The sequence below is a fragment of the Peromyscus californicus genome, unplaced genomic scaffold, assembly GCF_007827085.1.
Source record: "Peromyscus californicus insignis strain IS unplaced genomic scaffold, ASM782708v3 Scaffold_24__1_contigs__length_46423439, whole genome shotgun sequence".
NCBI classification, from domain to species: Eukaryota; Metazoa; Chordata; class Mammalia; order Rodentia; family Cricetidae; genus Peromyscus; species Peromyscus californicus.
The window spans coordinates 44,056,494-44,078,586 of NW_026294535.1; the positions used below are offsets into that span (position 1 = coordinate 44,056,494).

Genomic DNA, 22,093 nt, shown 5'->3' on the forward strand with positions numbered 1-22,093 from the left:
CCAGGTCACCAGGACACACTCACTCAGGACTTCACCCACTCAAGGCCTTCTTCTTCCCTACTATGTCTCTATGCTGGGAATAGAAGGGCGTGCCACCAAGCCATGCTGTTATTTTATATTTGATTTATACTTATAAACACTAATATTACACGTGATAATAGAATAGCATGTAAAGGTTCAAGCACTTCATCATAAAACTCACAGCATCAGAACAGTGAAAGAACAGGGTGTCCAAGATGTAAAGGAGCTAAGAGTCTCCAAATGCTCCTGTGTGATTCATTCAAGTCAGCCCATGATCTCCTTGCAAAGAGAACAAGACCAGTGCATGGTGGGTCACTCCTGCAATGTTAGCATTCTGCAAAGTTGAACAGGAGAATCTTTGTGAGTGGAAGGCAGGCCTGAATCTGAAGCCTCATGGATTCACACTTTCTCTACAGCCACATGGACACACACACACACACACACACACACACACACACACACACACACACACACACCACCTTTTAGAAAAACCAATGGCATTTCTCTACTGTATAGGCTGTGAGGAAGCTGATCAGGAGGTTTGGACCCATCTGAGAAGTTCTTTCTGGAGCATCAGGGAAGTGTAAATGTACAAGTTGTTGCCCCCTATGCTGGGCTCCACTAGGGGAAGGGGCAGGGCCAGCATCTAGGACAGATCTTTGGCTCTAAGCATGGGTAATGGCTCAAGGGCTTCATGATGTGACTGAGCAAAGTGTAATTAGAAGCAAGTGTCCTGTAAAGTGGTTCACATCCAATGTGCTACACGCTTGGAGGAGCCTGATTTCCTCCTCCTTCCAGACTTCTTTGTTGGGTGAAGACAGGAGTCTACTCAGAGGGACACGTGTTCACTGGAGGAAAATGTACCTTCAGGCTCCCTTTGTTAAGGAAGTCCCAGGGTTCACTTTGTAGGGTACAGGCCACTGACTCTAGGGTTTTGAGGTCCCCTTGGCTACTCAGAACCTTGAGAATCCCTTGCTCTCTGTTGTCCCAACGAGCATTCGTAGGGAAGTCCTGACAGCTGTTGCTGGAGCAGGACAAGGAGGAGGACATCGAGGAGCAGAAGCAGGAAAGCCACAAACAAGGGGAAGGTGGAGAAATAGCAGAAGAAAGGGGAGCTGGAGCCAAAGCAGGACCAGCTAGAGGAGGAGGAGCAGAAGGAGAGGCCGGAAGATGATCGGGTCTCCCTGGGAGGTTTCTCAGCTGCTGTGATACAACACTGACCAAAAGCAAGTTGGAGAGAAAAGGCCTTATATGACTCATACTTCCAGGGCACAGTCCATGACTGAAGAAAGCCAAGGCAGGAACTCAGTGCTGGAGTCTAGAGGAAGGAGACTGAGACAGAGACCATGCCAGACGCTTCTCACTGGTTTGCTCTCCATGGCAGGCTCAGCTTTGCTTTTCACACACCTCAGGACCACATACCCAAGGGTGGCACCTCCCGCTGTGGGACAGACCCTCCCACAGCCGTCACTATTAAAGGAAAAGCCCTAAGACATACCTGCAGACCAATCGGATGAGGAGATTCCACAGTTTGGTTCCTCTTCCCAGATGTCCTTAGCCTGTGTCAGGTTGATGAAAATATCCAGCACAATTGACCCACTGACATTGTGACACACAATATATCAGTATTAGACTACAACCTTCCCTTTTTGTTGTTTATTCTTAGATTTCATGTAAATATCACAATTTAAACATAAAGTGTGACTTTGATGTCTCACATTCTCTAAAACATTCAAACCCCTTAAAAGTTCACAGTCTTTTTTTTTTGTTTGTTTTTGTTTTTGTTTTTTTTGAGACAGGGTTTCTCTGTGTAGCTTTGCGCCTTTTCCTGGAACTCACTCTGTAGCCCAGGCTGGCCTCGAACTCACAGAGATCCGCCTGGCTCTGCCTCCCGAGTGCTGGGATTAAAGGCATGCGCCACCACCGCCCAGCGGTTCACAGTCTTTTTAAAACATACAAAGTCTAGTCACTGTGGGTTTCTGAAAAATTAAAACAATTAAATATTTTCTTGCTCCAAAGGGGAAGAACCTCCCTGTACAAAAACAATGACACGTAATCAAAATGAAATTCCAGCAGAGCAGATCTCAATCCTGTAGATCAAAGTCTGACATCTGGGGCTCACTCAGGATCTTCTGGCCTCCAAACCCTTGAACCTCTCCAGGTCTCCAGCTCTGCCATCCTCAGTGCACACGGTTTGTCTCATGTCTGATGTCTCAGGCCTGCTCCACTCCATTCCTGCTGCTGTCTTAGTCCCCAGGGCTAGAATCTCAACTATCCTCCTGTCTCCAGCCAGCTGAGGCTGCACCAGTGGTCTCTCTTGGTCTCTCCCAGTGCCCAGCCTCAGAAGATGGAAGGTCTCTCTTGGTCTCTCCCAGTGCCCAGCCTCAGAAGATGGAAAGATCTCTCACACTTATTGTTTGGCAGGATTAACATAGTAAAAAAGACCATTTTACAAGAGCAGTGTACAGTTTCAATGCAATCCTCATCAAAATCCTAACATCATTATTTTCAGACCTGGACATGGGGGAGGTACACCCTTACAATGGAGAGCATGGACCTCACAGGAATGCCTTGGCGTTCATGGTGATGGATTCCAAGCTAAGACCTGTGGTGAGATTGAAGTGCTAGAGCCAACCAGCAGGGATGCCGGCTCTTCCTAGACTCCAGTGTGCTTTAGAAAAAAAAATGATTTAGTGTGTATGTGTGCCATGAGGGTGCAGGTCCCCAAAGAGGCTAGGAGTAGGGTTTACGGTGGTTGTGAGCCATGCAGTGTGGGTGCCGGCAACTGAATTGGGTGCTCTGAAATTACAGTAAATGTTCTTAACTACTGAGTCATCTCCCCAGCCACAGACACTGGTTTCTCTCCCATTCATCTAAATCATGAAAGCCTGGGTTCTGTCTCTGCCCATTTCTTTAGCTCCCCGATCCCTCTTCATTGTGACCCCTGCGGGATGTGGCATCCTGTACCCCATCCTAGAACTCCCCATGGACAGTCGTATGGGGTTCAGACTCTGGCCCTGCCTAAGTCCCCTGAAGGGAAATCCCTTCCCATTTGTCCTGCCAGGATGTACAGGGAACTAACACCTTTCCAGCAGGTGTGACTCAGGCTCTGGGTGCCTGGGGAGTTCAGTTATCTTGTCATCTCTGTGGTCCTTGTTCAACTGAGACTTTCCTATCTGAGCGTGTCTGAGGAGTCTGGAATCTACGTGTGTGCAAGAAAGGCCCAGAGCAGGAAGGACAATGATGGCACCCGAGCCTGATGTTGGGGAACAAGGAAGTCTTAGTGCATGAGGACCAGCACCTGGGTGTTAACTGTAATCACCTGTAAAAAAATCAAAATCAAAAAGCAGATCATATACTTCCAACACATAATGGCATAGGATGTACATTACCACTTTAAAACTTAGGGAAGGGAGCACAGTGAGGAAATACTGGACCAAAGCAAGACCGAAAACCAGCTGGGCAAACTCCAAACTCTGCTTCTCCACACTGATGTCAAATGTTCTTCAGGACTCCAACTCTGTTCAGCTTTGTTGACTGCAACCCACTTCTTTCTCTGGGACTGGTTCCAATCCCTGTTAGCACCTCTCCTCAGAAGGTATCCCATGACTCTGGCATGTCTAACATTTTAGATAATTAGAAAATTTCAACTGTCAAATATCTGGGATCCATTCATGATCTTCTCCAAAGGGCGTGTGGCAAGGAATCCTGATAAGTCTTAACAATAAAAACCCAGAGTCAGATATTGAGGGTGAAAGCTGAAAGATCAGAGAAGCAGAGCAGCCAGCCACCAGAGAGACTTCTTACCTCTACGGAGTTTCAGATGAATGGTGGGGGATCCTGTATCTATGAATCCTCAGAATGAATGGGCCTGGGATCCTGTCTCGTCTCCACCTCCCGAGTGCTGTGATTAAAGGCGTGAGCCTCCCATGTGCTAGGGTCATTGTGAATGACCCTCACAAGTGCTGGCGTCAAAGGCCTGAGCCACCACTGCCCGGCTCTGTTTCTCATTTAGACTGGTTCAATGTCATGTGTCCCAGCGTGCCCTTGAACTCCTGAACTTCCTGCTTCCTTCTCCCAATGCTGGGTTTAAAGGTGTGTGCCACCACTGTCTGCCCTCTGTGGTTAACTAGTGACTAGCTCTGTCCTTTGATCCCCAGGAAAGCTTTATTGTCAGAACACAAACAAAATATGACACCACAGGCTGGGGTCACTTCCCCAGCTCTGCCCTCTGCAGCACACACACCTCGTCTTCTAGGCTCCGGCTGGCTCCACTCCACTGCTGCTGTTCCTGGCGGTCATCCCATGGCACTGGCATCTCCAAAACTGCTGGGTCTTCAGCTGCTGCTGGGCTGCACTTCCACCAATAGCCTCTCACAGGATCTCCTTACGGTGCCAAACCTCAACTCCCCTGCATGACCCCTGCAGTCCTGGGCCTTCAACTGCTGTGAGGCTGCACCTTCACCAATGGCCTCTCCTGGCCTCTCACAGTGTCAAGTCTCAGCAGCTCTCCATGACCCTTTGTGCCTTCAAAACCACTACCACCTGGGTGATGCTTACACATGACCAAGGCCAGCTGCCAGCACAATGTATAACCTTGGCCGCCTCTGGAACACACTTCTATGTACTCCCAGGAAACACCTCCCAGAAGATTTCACCTCAGTGATGCTGGTCTCTTCTTAAACACTGCTAATTTCTTAGCTCCAGACGACCAGCATCAAGTATCCCAGCAAAACAAAATTTTGCTTTAGTAGTCCTGGTATCTTGTTAATCACAGCTGACTCTTCAGCCCCAGCTAACCAGAACCACAGAATATTAACTCCTTTCTTCTATCCTTAACTTTAAAGCCAGAACCACGTGGCCAAAGCTGCCAAGTTCTGCTGCTTCCTGGGGCTTGAAGATGACCCCCTTGTTTGATTACATCTTCACCAGCTTAATGTGTTATGCTTTCCTTCAGTGCCTAAGCTTGGTTGTCCTAGAACTTGCTCTTTAGACTAGGCTGGGCTTGAACTCACAGAGATTTACCTGCCTCTGCCTGCCTCGGCCTCGGGAGTGCTAGTATTAAAGGCATGTGCCATGGTGGCCAGAGGCCATCATTCTTTTTTTTTTCCATTTCTTAATCCTTCTATGTCCTTGAATGGAGGATTTAGCTCCGTTCCACTTTCTGGTGCCCTTTTTCTCCTCAGATATTTCGCCTTGCTCAGCTTGCTCCTTTCATTATGTATCTTCATTAGAGTTAACGTTAATAATCACACGACAGAGTCTATACTTGGCTGTTTTGAGATTTCTTCTGCCAACAGAATTAATCCAAAACTCTTCACTTTAGCATCAGGTGGACTCTTTGGACCATGGCAAAAGGCAGCCACTTCCTTAACCAAAATATCACAAGAATGATCTCTAGGCAACACATTAGAATTCTTCTCTGAAACCCTTAACTGAGCCCCCCATAGTTCAAATCACTCTCAGCACCTCTGTCTTGCATGCTCCTACTAGTGTGGCCCATTAAACAGTGCTTAAAGCATTCCACTGCTTTCCAAACCCAAAGTACCAAAGTCCAAATTCCTCCAGACAAACACACAATCAGGCCTATCAGAACAATACCCTGTTACTGGTGCCAACTTCCTTCTTAGTTAGGGTTCTGTGAAGAGACTCCATGACCACTGCAACTCTTATAAAGAAAACAGTTAATTGTGGTGGCTCCCTTACAGTTCAGAGGTTCAGGTCATGGAGGGGATCATGGCATGCAAGTAGGCATGGTGCTTGAAAAACAGCCATATGTCCTACAGCTTAACTCAGAGGCAACAAGAAGTTAACTGACACACTGGGCGGTATCCTAAGTAGATGAAACCTCAAAGCCCGCCCTCACGGTGACACACTTCCTCCAATAAGGTCACACCCACTCCAACAAAGCCACACCTCCTAATAGTGCCACTCCATATGAGATGATGGGACTATGGGATTATGGGTGCCAATTACATTCAAACTGCCACAGCCACCCTGTAGGTGGAGTCCTGAACTGAATAAAAAACGAGAGGGCAAGCGTATCATCAACCTTCATTTCTCTCTGCTTCATGTAGAAGTTATTTGGCCAGGCAACTCATGCTTTAGCTGTCATGAGGGGCCGTACCCTCAGATTCTGAGCCGGAACAAACCCTTCATCCTTAACCACAAGAACAGTTGTATCCCAGCAGTTCTGGTGTCAGAGAGACGAAAGTGACTTCCGCCTAGTTGAGAGGGACTTGACCCCGGAAGCAGAGTCAGGCCGGTGCCTGGTGCAGGAACCAATGGCAAAACTCTACACAGTGCTTGAGGAGTTTGTTGAGTTCCATTTTGCTGGGAAACTAGGCTGGGAAAACTGTCTGGGGTCAATGAGAAGCAATCCTGGTTGTTAGAAGTCAAGATGGCTACCGTCATGTCAAGCTAAATAGAGCTGGGGAAGGGCTATCCAAGGCATCCTCCTGTTCCCTTTCAGTAGTTGTGGGAGTTTCCTTCACGGGCATTCCCAGACCCCATTCCCTCTGTTTCCAGTTTTGTTTATGTCCTGATTAGTTTTTTTTTTCTTTTCTTTCTTTTTTTTTTTTTTTTTATCAACGTAACACAAGTTATCAGGGAGGAGGAACCTCACTTGAGAAAAACACAGCCATCAGATTGCCTGTAAGAAAGTGGTTCTCAACCTGTGGGTCACGACCCTGTTGGGGTTGGCCCACCCCTTCACAGGGGTCACATATTAGATATCCCGCATATCACATATTTATATTATGATTTATAACAGTAGCAAAACTACAGCTATGAAGTAGCAAAAAAAAAGATTTTATGGTTTGGGGTCAGCACAACAAGAACACCTGTATTAAAGAGTTGCAGCATTAGGAAAGTTGAGAACCACGGCTGTAGGGCATTTTCTTGAGTAGTGATTGATATGGGAGGGCCCACCTCACGGCAGGCAGTGTCATCCCTGGGCAGATGATGCTGGGTGGTGTGGAAAGCAGGCTGTGCCAGCCATGGGAAGCAAGGCAGTAAGCAGCGTTCCTCCATGGCCTCTGCTTCATTTCTGCCTCCAGGTTCCTTCGTGATCGACCATCAACTCTGAGTTGTGAAATCCCTTTCCTCCACAAGTTTCGTTTAGTCATGGTGTTTATCACAGCAATAAGCAGAAAACTAGGACGGATTATGTTTTGTAACACAAATCTTAAAAGGTCTTATTAAAAAAAAAACTCGGGAGCTAGATATTGGGGTGAACGCTGAAAGGTCAGAGAAATAGAGCAGGTCACAGCCAACCTCACCTCGCCAGTTCCTCAGCTGATCCTGTTTCCTCAGACTGGAAGCCTCTGAGTCCTCACCCGAATGGATCTCAGCTGAACTGCTGCTAAAAGCCTAAAATCTTAACCAGCTTTAGTTCCTGGTTTTCACACCTTATATACCTTTCTGCTTCCTGCCATCACTTCCTGGGATTAAAGGCATGTGCCACCATGCCTGGCTGTTTCCAGCGTGGCTTTGAACTCACAGAGATCTGGATGGATCTCTGCCTCTGGAATGCTAGGATTACAGGTGTGTGTGCCACCATTTTTCTGGCCTCTATGTCTGTCTAGTGGCTGTTCTGTTCTCTGACCCCAGATAAGTTTATTAGGATGCACATATATTGGGGGACAAAATATCACCACAATGTTTGAGGTCAGAATCCACATTTAGGGTTCCCCACTCCCCAGTCCAGACAGTATTTCTCTGGGAAGGAAACTGGTGTCTTCTTGCCCCATCCTTTGGCCTTTTCCCGTGGTCCTGCAGGGAATGACAGAGAGTCAGTTTGCTGAGTACTGAAGTTGATGAAGATACATAGGTTAAGGGGGGAATTTCGTGGTAAATGTGTCTATAGTCCAAGTGTATATTCCCAGTAGTATTCTACCTGTGTTCAGATGTGCCTTGTAGCACACAAGGAGACTGAGCCTGGTCCTTGACTGGTAAGGACTCTGAGTCATTTGGCACAGATGGATCTGATATGTGCCTAGGAGGGCAGAGGGGAGTGGACCAATTAGGGAGGTGTTGCTAAGTGCGAGGTGCCAAAGGACATTTGTTTATCAGCACAGAAAACCAACCTGAAATACAGAGAAGTGCAGCAGGATTTAAAACAGAAGAAGAATGTTCTAGAGAAAGTGACCAGAGAGGAACACTAGGCATCCTTGCCAGAAGCCTGAAGGATACCCTGCCTACCACTGACCTTTGTGCTCATATTTCTCCTGTCTGAAATCTGGCCAGGTTCATTTTTTTCTGAGAGAGTCTGGCTTGTCCTTTTCAAGCCATGTGGCTCTACCTGGTGGCTCTGCTGGGCCTGTGGAACCTCCTGCGCTTGTTCAGGGAGAGGAAGGTGGTGAGCCATCTCCAAGACAAGCATGTCTTCATCACGGGCTGTGACTCCGGCTTTGGGAACCTGCTGGCCAGACAGCTGGACAGGAGAGGCATGAGGGTGCTGGCTGCATGTCTGACGGAAAATGGAGCTGAGGAGCTGAGGAGCAAGACATCAGACAGGCTGGAGACGGTGATCCTCGATGTCACCAAGACAGAGAATATTGTGGCAGCCACTCAGTGGGTGAAGGAGCGTGTTGGGAACAGAGGTACCACTGAGATTCCTGTGTGTGTCTGTTGGTTTGTGTCTCTGTGTGAAGGGGTCTCCCATTCTCGCTCCCTGGAAAGATTCCTGAAGGGGGTTGGGGGACTTGAAGTACCAGCAGCCTCCTGCCCTTCCCCTGAACATCACCTGATGTTTCTCTCCAGTCCTTATCTGCTGTCTCCCAAGCTCTCTGGTCTTGGTAAGAAGGTGCCCTGGGGAGGATTCACCTCATCACCTTCCTGTCTGTGCTCTGTCATCTCTTCTATGCAGAAAACCTAGACTGCTGGATGCTGGGTGCCAGCTTAGAGCAGGGCCCCTTTCCGGAGGAGAGGATGGAGTTGGCCCTGGGCTGTGTGTGCAGGGTATCTGGGGCTGTGCTGGAGTGGATCTACTTGTCACCTGCCATCCTCTATGGAGGGAGACAAGATGGTTCCTGTGTGCAGAGCAGGCCATGACAAGCTTAAGGACTGACTTGGGAATGTAAGATACCGGGAAGGGTAACTCTTCTTTCATCAAGCTGGTAGTGTTAACTAATGGGCCAGAAGAGCAATCTTGGTTTATAAGAAATCTAAGAATAAGTTGAAAACATGGTGATTGTTCAAAACAGTGGAACATGTAAAGCCACAACAATTAAGCTGTAATTCAGCACCCAGTGGATAAAAAACTATTAATATTTTAATCTGTATGCATTAAAATAAGTGCTTTCTTTTCACTTAAAATAGTGGAGCAATTTTTACCTCCTCATTTCTTTGATAATTTTATTTTCGGGACATGGTTTCTCTGTTTCTTGACTGTTCTGGGACTTGATCCGTAGACCAAGCTGGCCTCCAACTCAGAGGTCGCAGAGGTCAGCCCTCCTCTGTTTCCCAGCCGCTGGGATTAAATGTGCCACCACTGCCCGGTTTGCCTGATAATATTTAATGAAGAAGAGAAACTTAACCACTTACAAAGGCCCACTAATGTAACCATATATTGGGATCAGAAGTTGGGAATGTTTGGTACATTTGTGTTTGTTTTAGCTTGGGTTGTTGTGATAGAATCTTGATCCTGAGCTGGCCTTGAACTCAGGATCTTTCTGCCTCAGCCCCTCTTGTACTAGGATTGCATGTGTGTGCCATCATCCACATCTTCCTGCATTTATAATCATTAGCACTATTCTGGTAATCAGTTTTCCTTAGCTTGGGTTGGCATTCTAACAATCAAATACCTCAGTTAAACAGTTTGCATTCCTCAGAAGGGCAAGGTGTAGGTTTGGACTGAGGTGACACGTGGCCTTTGGGGCGAGTTCTTCATAACCAACAAGCACCACGGTAGCCTTAGATCAAGCAGCCCCCAGCTGACCAGGCGCGGTGGTTGGAAGACTCGCTGTTGAGGTGTACAGCACTGACTGGGTGGTTGCTTGAAGATCTGTAGCAGTGACTAAAAGAGGCAGGTGGCGGTGTCCTGTGGATGAGTGTTAAGAGAGGGCTCTGTTTTCTGGGGCCGAGTGTGGCGTCACGCTGTAGCACTGCCTGCTCCGGCCGGTTCTCCTTGTGTTATGTAAGCACCTCAGGGAAGTTGCTCAGGGTTGATGCTGGATGTGCCAAGGCATGTAGGCCAGAAGACACCCTCAGATGTGGGTGCTGTCTATCTTGGGGCTTTTTTTTTTTTTTTTTTTGGTGTGTGTGTGTGTGTGTGTGTGTGTGTGTGTGTGTGTGTGTGTGTTTTGTTTGCTTGATTAAAAAAAAAAAGATCTCCCAACTGGGGTTCACAGGTGTGTTGAGGATATGGGCTCCTGTCTAGGCATCTCCAGTGGCAGGATTACAATCAAGCATCATTGTCAGCTTTTTATATGGCTTGTGGCGCTCCAGTGCAGGAGTTCATGCTTGGGAGGCAAGTACTACACACCCTGAGCCGTCTCCCAGGAGCCTTTCATCTGTCTTTCTTTGCCACTTGAAAGACAAAGGCAGCCGTGTGTAAACTGCTCAGAGATATCTGAAAACACAACAGAAAGTAAAATATCTTCAAGGATGGGGATATTGTGTAAAACACAATCATCGTTTCATGGTCTCCAGATACACAGAGGCACACCATGTCTTCAAAATCTTAAAATCAGCAAGTGAGAAGTGACTGCTTCTTGCTTCCCAGGCAGGGATCTGGGCCATGAAGACTTAAAGGAGGGAGGTGTCCATGCTGTGAGCCTAGAGCCTCTGGGATGGGTGCCCAGCCCTGGTGATGCCATGCTGTTCTTCATTGCATCTACTGTCCAGTACACACATGTCTAAGTGGTCTTTCCTTGTTGAATATGCATTTCACCCATAACTATACCTGTGCTGTGTGACTCTCTCTTCTTCCCACTGTCCCCAGGACTCTGGGGCCTGGTCAACAACGCTGGCATCTCCACCCCCTCGGGTCCCAATGAGTGGCTGACCAAGAAGGACTTTGCAACGGTACTGGATGTGAACCTGTTGGGCATGATCGAGGTGACCCTGAACATGCTGCCCTTAGTGAGGAAAGCAAGAGGCCGTGTGGTCAACGTCTCCAGCGTCATGGGTCGAGTGTCTTTCTTTGGTGGTGGTTACTGCATCTCCAAGCATGGTGTAGAGGCCTTCTCGGACTCCCTCAGGTATTGCAAAGGGACATGTGGGTCTGTGAGGGAAGCATTGGCATTGGGTTTTGTTTGATCATGGCCTTTATTATCCCATCATGGAGAGGACACTCTGGTTTTGGGGTTCTCTCCCTGTCTCCTTATTGGAGGTAGGTGATCATTCCTTGGGAACACATTTCCATGACGCCAGTAAGGGCAGCCTGAGACAGGGGCTAAGTTCATCTTTTCTTTGTTTTAGACAGGGCCTCACTATGTACCCTTGGCTGTCCTGGAATTCACTATGTAGACCAGGCTGGCCTCAAACTTGTACAGATCTATCTCCTGAATTAAAGGAATGTGTCAGGATGAAAGCTGTTTGCCACCATCCTGTCAAGTTCAGTAAATAGTATCCCGCTTGGGGCTGGAGTGCTAGCTCAGCAGTTAAGAGCACTGACTGCTCTCCTGGAGGACCCAGGTTCAATTCCCAAAACCTACATGGCAGCTAACATCTGTCTACAGCTCCAGGATCTGACATCCTCACACAGATATACATGCAGGCAAAACATAATGCACATAAAAAATAGTATCTTTGTTGTTAACTGTTTTTTTTTTTAATTATTATCTACAGTGACTGCCCCTTCAGCAATGGCTTCCACCACAAGGGCCACAGCCTGAGGGAATTCTGTTCCCTCAGGCACCAACTCTTTCAAAGCTACTAAGGGAAACTTTATCTAAATCTAAAGAACTCACAATTTAAGGTTGAGGTAGAATTCTGCTTGCTCAGAGAGGCTGAATATCAAGTAGCTCACCTTCCCTTTGCTGGTATCTTCCAAAGAACCCAGTGTCCTCTCAGCTCCCACTTAAAAAACCCTTGCTTCACGTGGTTCCTCCTTACCACTTCCTGTCAGCTACTTGAGACTCAGCCTCCTGTCAGAGGTTAATTTTATTTAATCAAACACATCTTTGAATTGTTAACAAAAGGAGTAGGGAAAAATGCAACATACTTTAAGATAATATTTCACAACATTTCCCCATTTTTTTCTAAACAAAATCAAAAGGTTTTAATTTTAACATAGTAAGACTGTATACGGTAAGAACAATTATTAAGTAAGGATTACATTCACAAGGTACTTAATTTTAATTTATTTATGACTGGTAAATTTAAAGAAAATATTCCATAATCTATCCTATCTCAATGAATACAAAATTTGATACCTAATTTACTTTCTATCATATCTAAGGAAAACTGAAACTATAACTGTCTGGTCTTCAACTCCATCAAAGACCCCAAAAGTATATAATATTATATAAGTAAACAAAAAGTGCATTGCAAACAACTTCCAAAAACTCTAGAAATGATTGAGACATCTTACTACCTGTAAAGTCACCCAAAGTTCCTCTGCAACATTGGGGCATCCATCTTCAGCCTACAGGTCTAGAATATCTGGTAGACTTTTCTGTGATGTAGGAAATTTGAAAGACTGTCCCGCCTACAATGGCAAAGTTTGTCAGTCACTTTCCTGTGTCCTGCAGAATGTCCGGCAGTTTCTTCTGTGAAGCAGGAACCCTGAAGGACCATCTTGCCTTGTTTTGACAAAGTTCAGTGGTCACTTTCCTGTGGGTCCTGCATGTCCAGTTTATACAACATACAGTCAAGCAGTCCAGGCAAGAGCTGCTTCTTGCCCAAATGGCTAGCCTTACTACATTGAAAGCAAACGCCACAAGGAGTTTCTTCAATGCCCATCATCTCTGAAATAAATTGGTGCTTCCAGGAGCAGATGTGTCTCATTGTTATGAAAAGCCCTAAGTTAACTTTTCATAGACATAACTATTAGTTTTTAAATAGTTAAAATGAAACCAAAGAATTATGAGATTATTGGCAATAGAAAAGTCCCTAAATTTTGGTTCTCTTCTGTCCAACATCAGGTAGCTCTTCTGACAGAGACAGAGATTTTGGATTTTTCTTTAACAAACATGCTTGGGTTTAGAGAAGGAGAGAGCCATGCTCTAACCCTGAAGCCAGCGTTAAACTTTAACTCAACTGGGACTACAAAAAGACCACTTGCCTTTTATAGTTGTAAAGGACAACAAAAACAAATGTTTAGGAAGACTTATGAAATTTTTTTTCTTCTTTTTTTTGAGACTGGGTTTCTCCATGTAGTTTTGGTGCCTGTCCTGGATCTCAGCCTGTAGACCAGGCTGGCCTCGAACTCACAGAAATCTGCCTGTCTCTGCCTCCCAAGTGCTGGGATTAAAGGCGTGCCCCACCACTGCCTGGCTACTTATAAAATTTCATCCTGTTGGAAATATACTATACCATTAGGCCAATTTAACTCTTAGCTATCTCCTCTTCTCATCAGGAAGGTTCTCCTGTTCAAATCTATTCTTTATCAATCTTGATGGTATCCATAGTTTTTCTTCTCCTGTGGAAACAAAAGCAAAACCTCACCACAATGTAACACATATCCTGTTTTCCATTCTGAGTTTAATACATCTTAAAAATATATAGGTTGATTTAATTCATCAGTTTTTTCTATTATCCTATGTCTCTCTGCAGCTGTTGTTCCTTTTTCATTAGCATTTAAGAAATTTAGAGTTAATAAAGCATTGTGTAGACTATATCTGGGTGTCTTTATTACTCCCTTTTGTTTATTAATCATTTCTTTGAAAGTTTGATTAGACCTTTCTATAACTGCTTGTCCTATGGGTTTGTGGTGTATATCTGTAATATGCTTTATGTTATAATATTAAAAAAACTGTTTCATTTTACTAGACACATGTCAGTCTTAATTTGTACAGGAATCCCTATAATGGCCATTACTTCTAATAGATGTGTAATTACAGAGTCAGCCTTTTTAGAACTCAAAGCAGTAGCCCATTGAAATCCGGAATATGTATCTATGGTATGGTGTACTTATTTTAATTTTCCAAATTCTGCAAAATGAAACGCATCCATTTGCCAAATTTCATCTCTTTGAGTACCCTTTGGGTTACTTCCTGCAGGTAGTGGAGTTTGGTTATACAAGGAACAAGTAGGACATTTTCTTATAATTTCCTTGGCTTGTTGTCAAGTGATGGAAAAAATCCCTTTTTAAACCCTTGCTATTGACATGATTTTTTTTTATATGAAACTCTGAGGCCTCCAGCACATTTCCTATTAATAACTGATCAATTTTATCATTATCTTGTGTTAGAGGGCCTGGTACACCTATATGAGATCTGATATGTGTTATATATATGGGATGATTCCTATTCCTATTTCCTGTAATTATATAAATAATGAAGTTAATTCTGACTTACTAGGAGCAAGTTCAGCAGTTTCAATATGTAAGACAACTCTGCATATTGAGAGTCAGTAATTATAGTAAGAGTTTCTGAAAAGTTTAATAATACCACGAAAATAACATATAACTCTGATCTCTGAACTGAATCATAAGGGCTTTGAACCACTTTACTCATTTTTCCTGACTTACAACCTGCCTTTTCTGATTTATTTACATCAGTATAGAATTTAGGGGCTCCAGAAATTGGGGGTACCTTTTACTATGTGAGGTAAAATCCTATTCATTTTTTTTATAAGCTGAAATCTCTTGCTTTTTGGATAATTGTTACTTATCTCTCCCCAAAAAATTTTGCAAACTCTTTGCCAATCTTCATTTTCTGCTCATAATGAAGCAGTTTCAGCATTAGTAAAAGGAACTACAATTTCTGCTGGGTCCATTCCTGTCAATTGACAAAGTCTTAATTTTCCTTTTAGAATCAACTCAGGAACCTTTTTCACATATGTCTTTAATTTTTCACTCTATATGTGTTGTAAAAATATCCACTCAGCTGGGCGGTGGTGGCGCATGCCTTTAATCCCAGCACTTGGGAGGCAGAGACAGGTGGATCTCTGTGAGTTCGAGGCTAGCCTGAGCTACAGAGTAAGTTCCAGGACAGCCAGTACTGTTTCACAGAGAAACCCTGTCTCAAAAAACCAAAAAAAAAAAAAAAATTCCACTCTAATATTGTATCTTCCCTCTGCATTAAAATCCCTGTAGAGGGTAAAATACCAGAAAGAAATCAAGTTCCAGATCCAAATGTTCCATGGGAGCATCCTGCAATTTCCTTTCCACCAAAGCCAATTCTCTCTCAGCTTGAGCTGATAATTCGCTTGGACTATTTAAGTTCTTGTCACCTTTGAAGACTTGGAACAAACTACTCAGTTCTGATTTGTTACTCCAATAGTGGGTTGTAGATGGGCAACATCTCCCAACAGTTTTTGAAAGTCATTGAGAGTCCACAATTGATCTCTTCTGACTTGTACCTTTTGGGGTTGAATTTTTTGTAAACTTATTTTATAGCTTAAGTAAGTAATACAAAAGAATCTCCTCTTTGTAGTTTTTCAGAAGCAAGTTGTAATTTCCAGCATGGCAAAATTTTCTTTATTTCTTTATACAGTTTCTATAAAGTATCTACATTTGAATCAGATGGCAAAATATCATTCATGAAATGGTAAATCATAGATTGAGGAAACTGTACATGAATTATTTCCAATGACTATGACTGTCTAACAAAATATTGGCATAGGGTAGGGCTGTTTAACATCCATTGTGGGAGAACCTTCCATTGATATGTCTTAACAGGCTGAGAATTATTATAAGTAGGCACCATGAAGGCAAATTTTTCTCTATCCCTTTCTTGTTAAGGTATAGTGAAGAAACAATCTTTTAAATCAATAACTATAACAGGCCATCCTTTAGGTAATCGAGAAGGCAGGGGAATTCCAGACAGTAAAGAGCCCATTGGCTTAATCACTTTATTAATAGTTCTTAGATCTGTTATCATTCTCCATTTTCCAGATTTCTTTTTAATAACAAATACAGGAGAATTCTAAGGACTGGTTGATTCTTCAATATGTTGAACATTTAACTGTTCCTGTACCAGCTTTTCTAAGGCCTATAATTTTTCTGATGTCACAGGCCATTGCTCACCCAAACAGGTTTGTCAGTCAGCCATTTTAAAGTTAGGGCTGTTGGTACCTTTGAAATATACCAACAGCTGTGGTGCCCTGCTTATGTACAGCTTGAATCGTCTGTGACTGTCCTTGATAGTATCTTTTGGTACTTCTCTCAGAAGCATTCCTTATTTTATAGTTTGTTTCTGAGATTGTGGGAAATGTTAATCTGAGTATTCCATTGCTGTATTAAATCAGACATCCATAAATTCATTGCTATATTAGCCACATATGGCTTTATTTTTCCTCTCTGTCCTTCTGGCCCTATACATTCAACCCATCTTGCACTTTGTTTTACTTGGGACAAACTGACAATTCCTAAAAGCTGAACATTTACTTCTTGAAGAGGCCAACCTGGATGCCATGGTTTTGGTGCAATTATTGTTACATCTGCACTTGTGTCTACCAAACCCTCAATTTTATGCCATTTATTTGTATTTTTAACTTTGATCTTTGATCATTTATAGAAGTTTGCCAAAATATTTGCTTTATGGTTTCTCTTGAAAATTTTGTTCTATCTTCTAAAGCTGTTCTGGCATCCAGATCAGTGCAGTTTTTAACAACAGGCATTAAATCATTTAATCATTCTGTGGAGGATTTTCCCCAATGCTAGCAGGAAATGATTGAACTACATTTGATATTGGGGCCTTTGAGAGGCCCTGCAGTGTGTTTCCTGATGGCAAAGGGTTAGCCTGCCTGTTCCTTGTTTATTTACATTCATTAGTCCAGTGCTGGCCTTTGCCACACCTTCTGCATACTCCAGAAGGCTGAGGCCTTCTGTTTGAATTATTTTTAGAATAAACATCATTTCTAGGAGCACCTTGCCTACACTCCCTTTTCAGATGACCTTGTCTACCACAATTAAAACACCTAACATTTTGATTTTTCTTCATGTTTTCAGAAAGCAGTGCTCCTATCCAAGTATCATCATTAGAAGTATAGGAGCCAGTATTGACTGTATTTCTGATCCATTCTTCTATGGGTGCTGATCTTGCCCTTAAAGGCCTAATCACCCTTTTATATTCTGCATTAGCATTTTCAAAAGCCAAAGTTTCAATTAATATTTGTTTAGAGACTGGATCAGATATCGTTCTATTTTACACCTGATGTTAATCTGTGTACAAGAAAAAATCAGTGAAAGCTTCTTTTGGGCCTTGTGCAATTTTAGTAAATAACTCAGTCCTCTTTCTTGATTCTTCAACCCTGTCCCAAGCACTCAAAGATGTTAGATGGTGTAGAATCAGGGTATTATCATCCAACATACACTATCTTTCCAAATCAGCATACTGACCCTCACCAAGAATTTGGTCTTGGGAAATCTCATGATCTCTATACCTACCTCATTGTTCCAGGGCCCTGGTTTCCTCTCTCCACCAAGTTCTCCATTGTAATTGAGGACCAGCTTCTAATACTGCTAAAACTAAATCCTTACAGTCTTGTGGAATAATTTCTTTCCTAGTTGTCCATGAATTTAACATCTGCATTACAAAGGGTGAATGCATACCAAATGAAAGTACTGCTTCCTTAAATCTCTTTAAGGCTAACATATCTATGGGATTCCAATTCAGTTGTGCATAGCCTTGGGGATATGTATCATCTGGTTGTTGTTGTTGAACAGTAACTGGATGTATTAAAGTTGATATTCTAATAACTTTAGGCCATTCCTCTCCAGTTTCACAATGCAATGGTGTGGTGAATTCTGCTCTAAACTCCTCTGTCTGTGTCTGGCATTTTTCTTCTTTTTCATTAGTATATCTTTCCAAGGCCTGCATCCTATTAATCCACTTGTCATATGTAGCACACACACACACACACACACACACACACACACACAAAACTCACTAAGGTTATTATCGATAAGATACTAATTACCATACTGACAGTAATTATTATTGGTATTATATCAGTGTTAGTTAAATCGTTTATCTTCCCATATTCTGCTTCTAACTTTAAGCCATCGAAGGTAGCAGTATAGAGAACCCTAGCACCCTACATGGTTAAGTTTCCCATTCTTAATGTAGAAAAAAAATTCTTTTAAACTCTCTCCTATTCTTCCAAAGGATTTCCCAAATCTCTCACCAGTTCTGCTAACTTCTCCAGGCAAGTGGCAGCCAACTGCTAGCGTGGAGAGGTCCAGACAGCAGCTACAGCAGAGCCTGCAGTGGAGAGCCTCAGAAGCAGATGCAGCAGAGCTGGCTAGTGTGACCCCTCCTTTCATGTGATTGTACCACCCATTGGGTGCCAATCATTGTTTTTGTTATCTACAGTGACTGCCCCTTCAGCAATGGCTTCCACCACAAGGGCCACAGCCTGAGGGAATTCTGTTCCCTCAGGCACCAACTCTTTCAAAGCTACTAAGGGAAACTTTATCTAAATCTAAAGAACTCACAATTCGAGGTTGAGGTGGAATTCTGCTTGCTCAGAGAGGCTGAATAGCAAGTAGCTCACCTTCCCTTTGCTGGCAGCTTCCAAAGAACCCAGTGTCCTCTCAGCTCCCACTTAAAAAAACCCTTGCTTCCTGTCAGCTTCTTGAGACTCAGCCTCCTGTCAGAGGTTAATTTTATTTAATCAAACACATCTTTGAATTGTTAACAAAAGCAGTAGGAAAAAATCCAACACACTTTAAGATAATATTTCACAACAATCTTGCTCTGGAGGAGGGTGCACAAGCAGAACATTTTTTGAGGTAAAGTTAGACATATGGTAATTTGGGAAGAGCCCAGACCCTTGTGACCTTTAATGATGTTCAACTTGAGGATATCCTTGAGGTGGGCTGAGCATCTCACTCAGCTCACATAGTAGTTTCTAGGCTCTTGTTAGATTCTATAGTCAACTCATTCCAGAATCACGAGAAGGTGTTCCCCCCGTCATAAAAACTCTGACAACTGAGAAACTGAAAGAAGAGAGAGGGAGAGGGGGAGGGAGAGGGGGAGTGGAGGGGGAGAGGGAAGGAGAGGTGGAAGGGAAGCGGGGGAGAGGGAGAAAGAGAGAGAGAGAGAGAGAGAGAGAGAGAGAGAGAGAGAGAGAGAGAGAGAGAGAGAGAGAGAGAGAGAGAGAGAGAGACAGACTATGGAACCACTTGGAGTGGCTATCTCTGGTTCCTCAGTAGTTATCAGACTTGGGGCCCTGGTTAGGAAGGCTGGGGGGAAAATCTGTCTGTCTCAGGCTCTAGGTGGCCATTGACTGATGGAATGTCCTGTTGGCTGTTACTAGACAAAAGGATGAGTCTGTGGTACAGGCAGGAGGCTGCGCAGGTAAGTGCATGCAGGCACATAGGGAGCCTGAGAGTCACAGACAAGAATGTACTCCACAATCTCTGCGAGGCAAATTGGAAGAGATTGACGCAGGGGAGCTCTCTGTGCCGGATAACCTGTAGGCTGCAGGGAATGGGGTGACGGTAAATGTGAGGCACTAAGAAAGCAGCCAGAGACAGGCTCTAGGAAGACACCTGCACGGGCGTAGGGGAGCTGGCTGAGAGCTTTCTGGGACAGGTTTGGGGGCGGTGACTTAGGCAAGGGTGTCCCTTTGTACCCAGGGTGTACAGAGATGTCTTACCTGGAGTCTAGGTTTAGGCCAGTGAGCTACACACACCAAACACTTAGTGTGACATTCCAAAGCACAGAGGCAATGCCCTCACCACAGTTTCATCCCCATCTACTGCACATCCCAGATCATCCACAACTGTGACCTCTCCTCACCACAGGCTCATGTTGGCATGTCACTGTACTCTTATTGTGAGTCCTCTTACAGATAGTCATCTGAAGTCCTTGACGTCTGTCTGTCTTGCAGGAGGGAGCTCTCCTATTTTGGGGTGAAGGTGGCTGTTATAGAGCCCGGAGGCTTCAAGACTTGTGTGACCAGTAGTGACAGGTTATCGTCAAATGTGAAGATGGTGTGGGACCAGGCCAGCTCAGAAGTCAAAGAGGTCTATGGCGAGAAGTTTTTGTCATCCTGTGAGTGGATTTTGTGGACCCAAGCAAAGATGAGTCTAGAATTCTTTTTTTGGGGGGGGGTTCGAGACAGGGTTTCTCTGTGTAGCTTTGCGTCTTTCCTAGAACTCACTCGAGCCCAGGCTGGCCTCGAACACACAGAGATCCGCCTGGCTCTGCCTCCCGAGTGCTAGGATTAAAGCTGTGCACCACCACTGCCTGGTATGAGTCTAGAATTCTAAGTCTCATGTTAGCGTTGAGAGCAGTCACCCCAAAGTGTTTATTCTGAAAATGATCATGTTTAGCTCTGTTTCCTTAGTACCAGGTGGGCATCTCACCACATAGAGAGGTTCTGGCTTCTAGAACATAGAGCGTTGTTTCATTTGAACCCCTTATTATCATGACATGAAAATGAAGCCTGAGTCAGGGAGCAGTGATGTTCTATGAGCTTGGGCTTTCTCCCTGAACAGAGACCCAGACGGCACGTATGTAGACTTCTTCCTTGAAGCTGAGTTGTGTTCCTCTTGATGACCCGGGACAGGCTAGTCTTGAGCATGGCTTCTGATGTGGGAGGCATGGGTTCTAGAGCTTACTTCTCTGTTCGTCTAGAGCAGGAGTGGTGGAGGTCAACACCAGCTGAATCACTTCTTGTTCTGCGTAGATCTGTCAGTGATAAACTTACTGGATCAAAACTGCAGTGAGGACCTCTCCTTGGTGACGGACTGCATGGAGCACGCGCTGACTTCCTGTCACCCTCGCACTCGGTACTCAGCTGGTTGGGATGCCAAGCTCTTGTTCCTTCCTGTGAGCTATCTGCCTACTTTTCTTGTGGACGCTGTAGTCTATTGGACATCCACAAAGCCTGCCAAAGCTCTGTGAAGCTGACATCTGTTTCTGTAGTTGGGGTATCGGAGTGTAGCTGAGGTCATGAATCCTTAGGAGAAGGAAGATTCCTGGGCTCAGTACAACCTTGTTATGGGGAGCGACATCCATAGGTGCCTGACTTTTCTTCCCTCAGTGTGAACATGGAAGACAGAACCACAAGTGAAACTGCTATGTTTAAACCATGATTCCCAACGTGGCTGGAAATAGAAAGTGATCTTCCATGTCTCAGGGTCAACTATTATACTTATTTTATTATTAAATATTTGTTTTTTATTTATCTGCATGCATATATGTCTGTATTTCATGTTTGTAGGAGTAACCATAGAGTCCAGATTATTGTGTCCCCTGGAATTGGAGTTACAGGCAGTTGGGAGGTACTCACTGCAGAGTTGGGAACACAATTTGTGTCCTCTAGATGAGAAGCAACTCTCTACCAGCTGACCCTATGTCTAGACTCTTCATTTATTTTTTTTCGTTAGTTATTTTGAGACAAGATCTCACAGTGTCACACAGGTACATCATGTCCTTCTGAAGCTCTAGCCTTGCTACATGCATGTGACTTAGCTCTGAAGCCCTGACTAGGGTCAGTGAGGGAATGAAGAAAGGACAGACACACAGACGCATGAACAGAAAAGCTGGCATCCAGTGGCCTGCGTGTGCCCTGATGGAGCCTCAGTTACTTCCACTTCAACCTGAACCCCCAGCATGTCTGTTATGGACAGCAAAGGGGAAGGGGCCGGCTAGTCTCTACAGAACTGAAGGCAGCAGTCTCAGGCTGGGACCCCCAGGAAGCTGCAGTTGCTACTTTTCTCCAAACTGATCCATCATCCCAAAACACCCAAACTTGTACCAGAGGAAGAAGGCTTTGCCAATTCTGAGCCTGACCCATATAGGGAAAGACTTTGCCAATTTGCCTTGGGTCTGAGGTCCTTGTCATGGCAGTGCTCATGTGAGCAGTATACACTTACTCAGAACTCACTCACTCAGGGCATTTTCCTTCCCTACAGCATCTCCAGTGCTGGAAATATGAGGGCATGCCACCATGCCTTGCTGTTATTTTATATTTGACCAATACTTACAAACACTAATATTACACA

General features: G+C 44.5%; 1 protein-coding gene across 2 annotated transcripts; it reads left to right on the top strand.

Moving 5' to 3' along the window:
• Positions 1-8,311: 8,311 nt before the first annotated feature.
• Positions 8,312-20,990, top strand: LOC128120030 (retinol dehydrogenase 7). Of its 2 annotated transcripts, none has more exons than XM_052753783.1 (4): positions 8,312-8,624; positions 10,967-11,225; positions 19,972-20,135; positions 20,773-20,990. In XM_052753783.1, the coding sequence occupies exons 1-4, from the start codon at positions 8,312-8,314 to the stop codon at positions 20,988-20,990; spliced, it is 954 nt and encodes a 317-aa protein (XP_052609743.1). The 2 variants fall into 2 exon arrangements, with proteins under 2 accessions (XP_052609743.1, XP_052609744.1); XM_052753784.1 differs by having other exon boundaries at positions 20,782-20,990.
• The last annotated feature ends 1,103 nt before the right edge of the window (positions 20,991-22,093 follow it).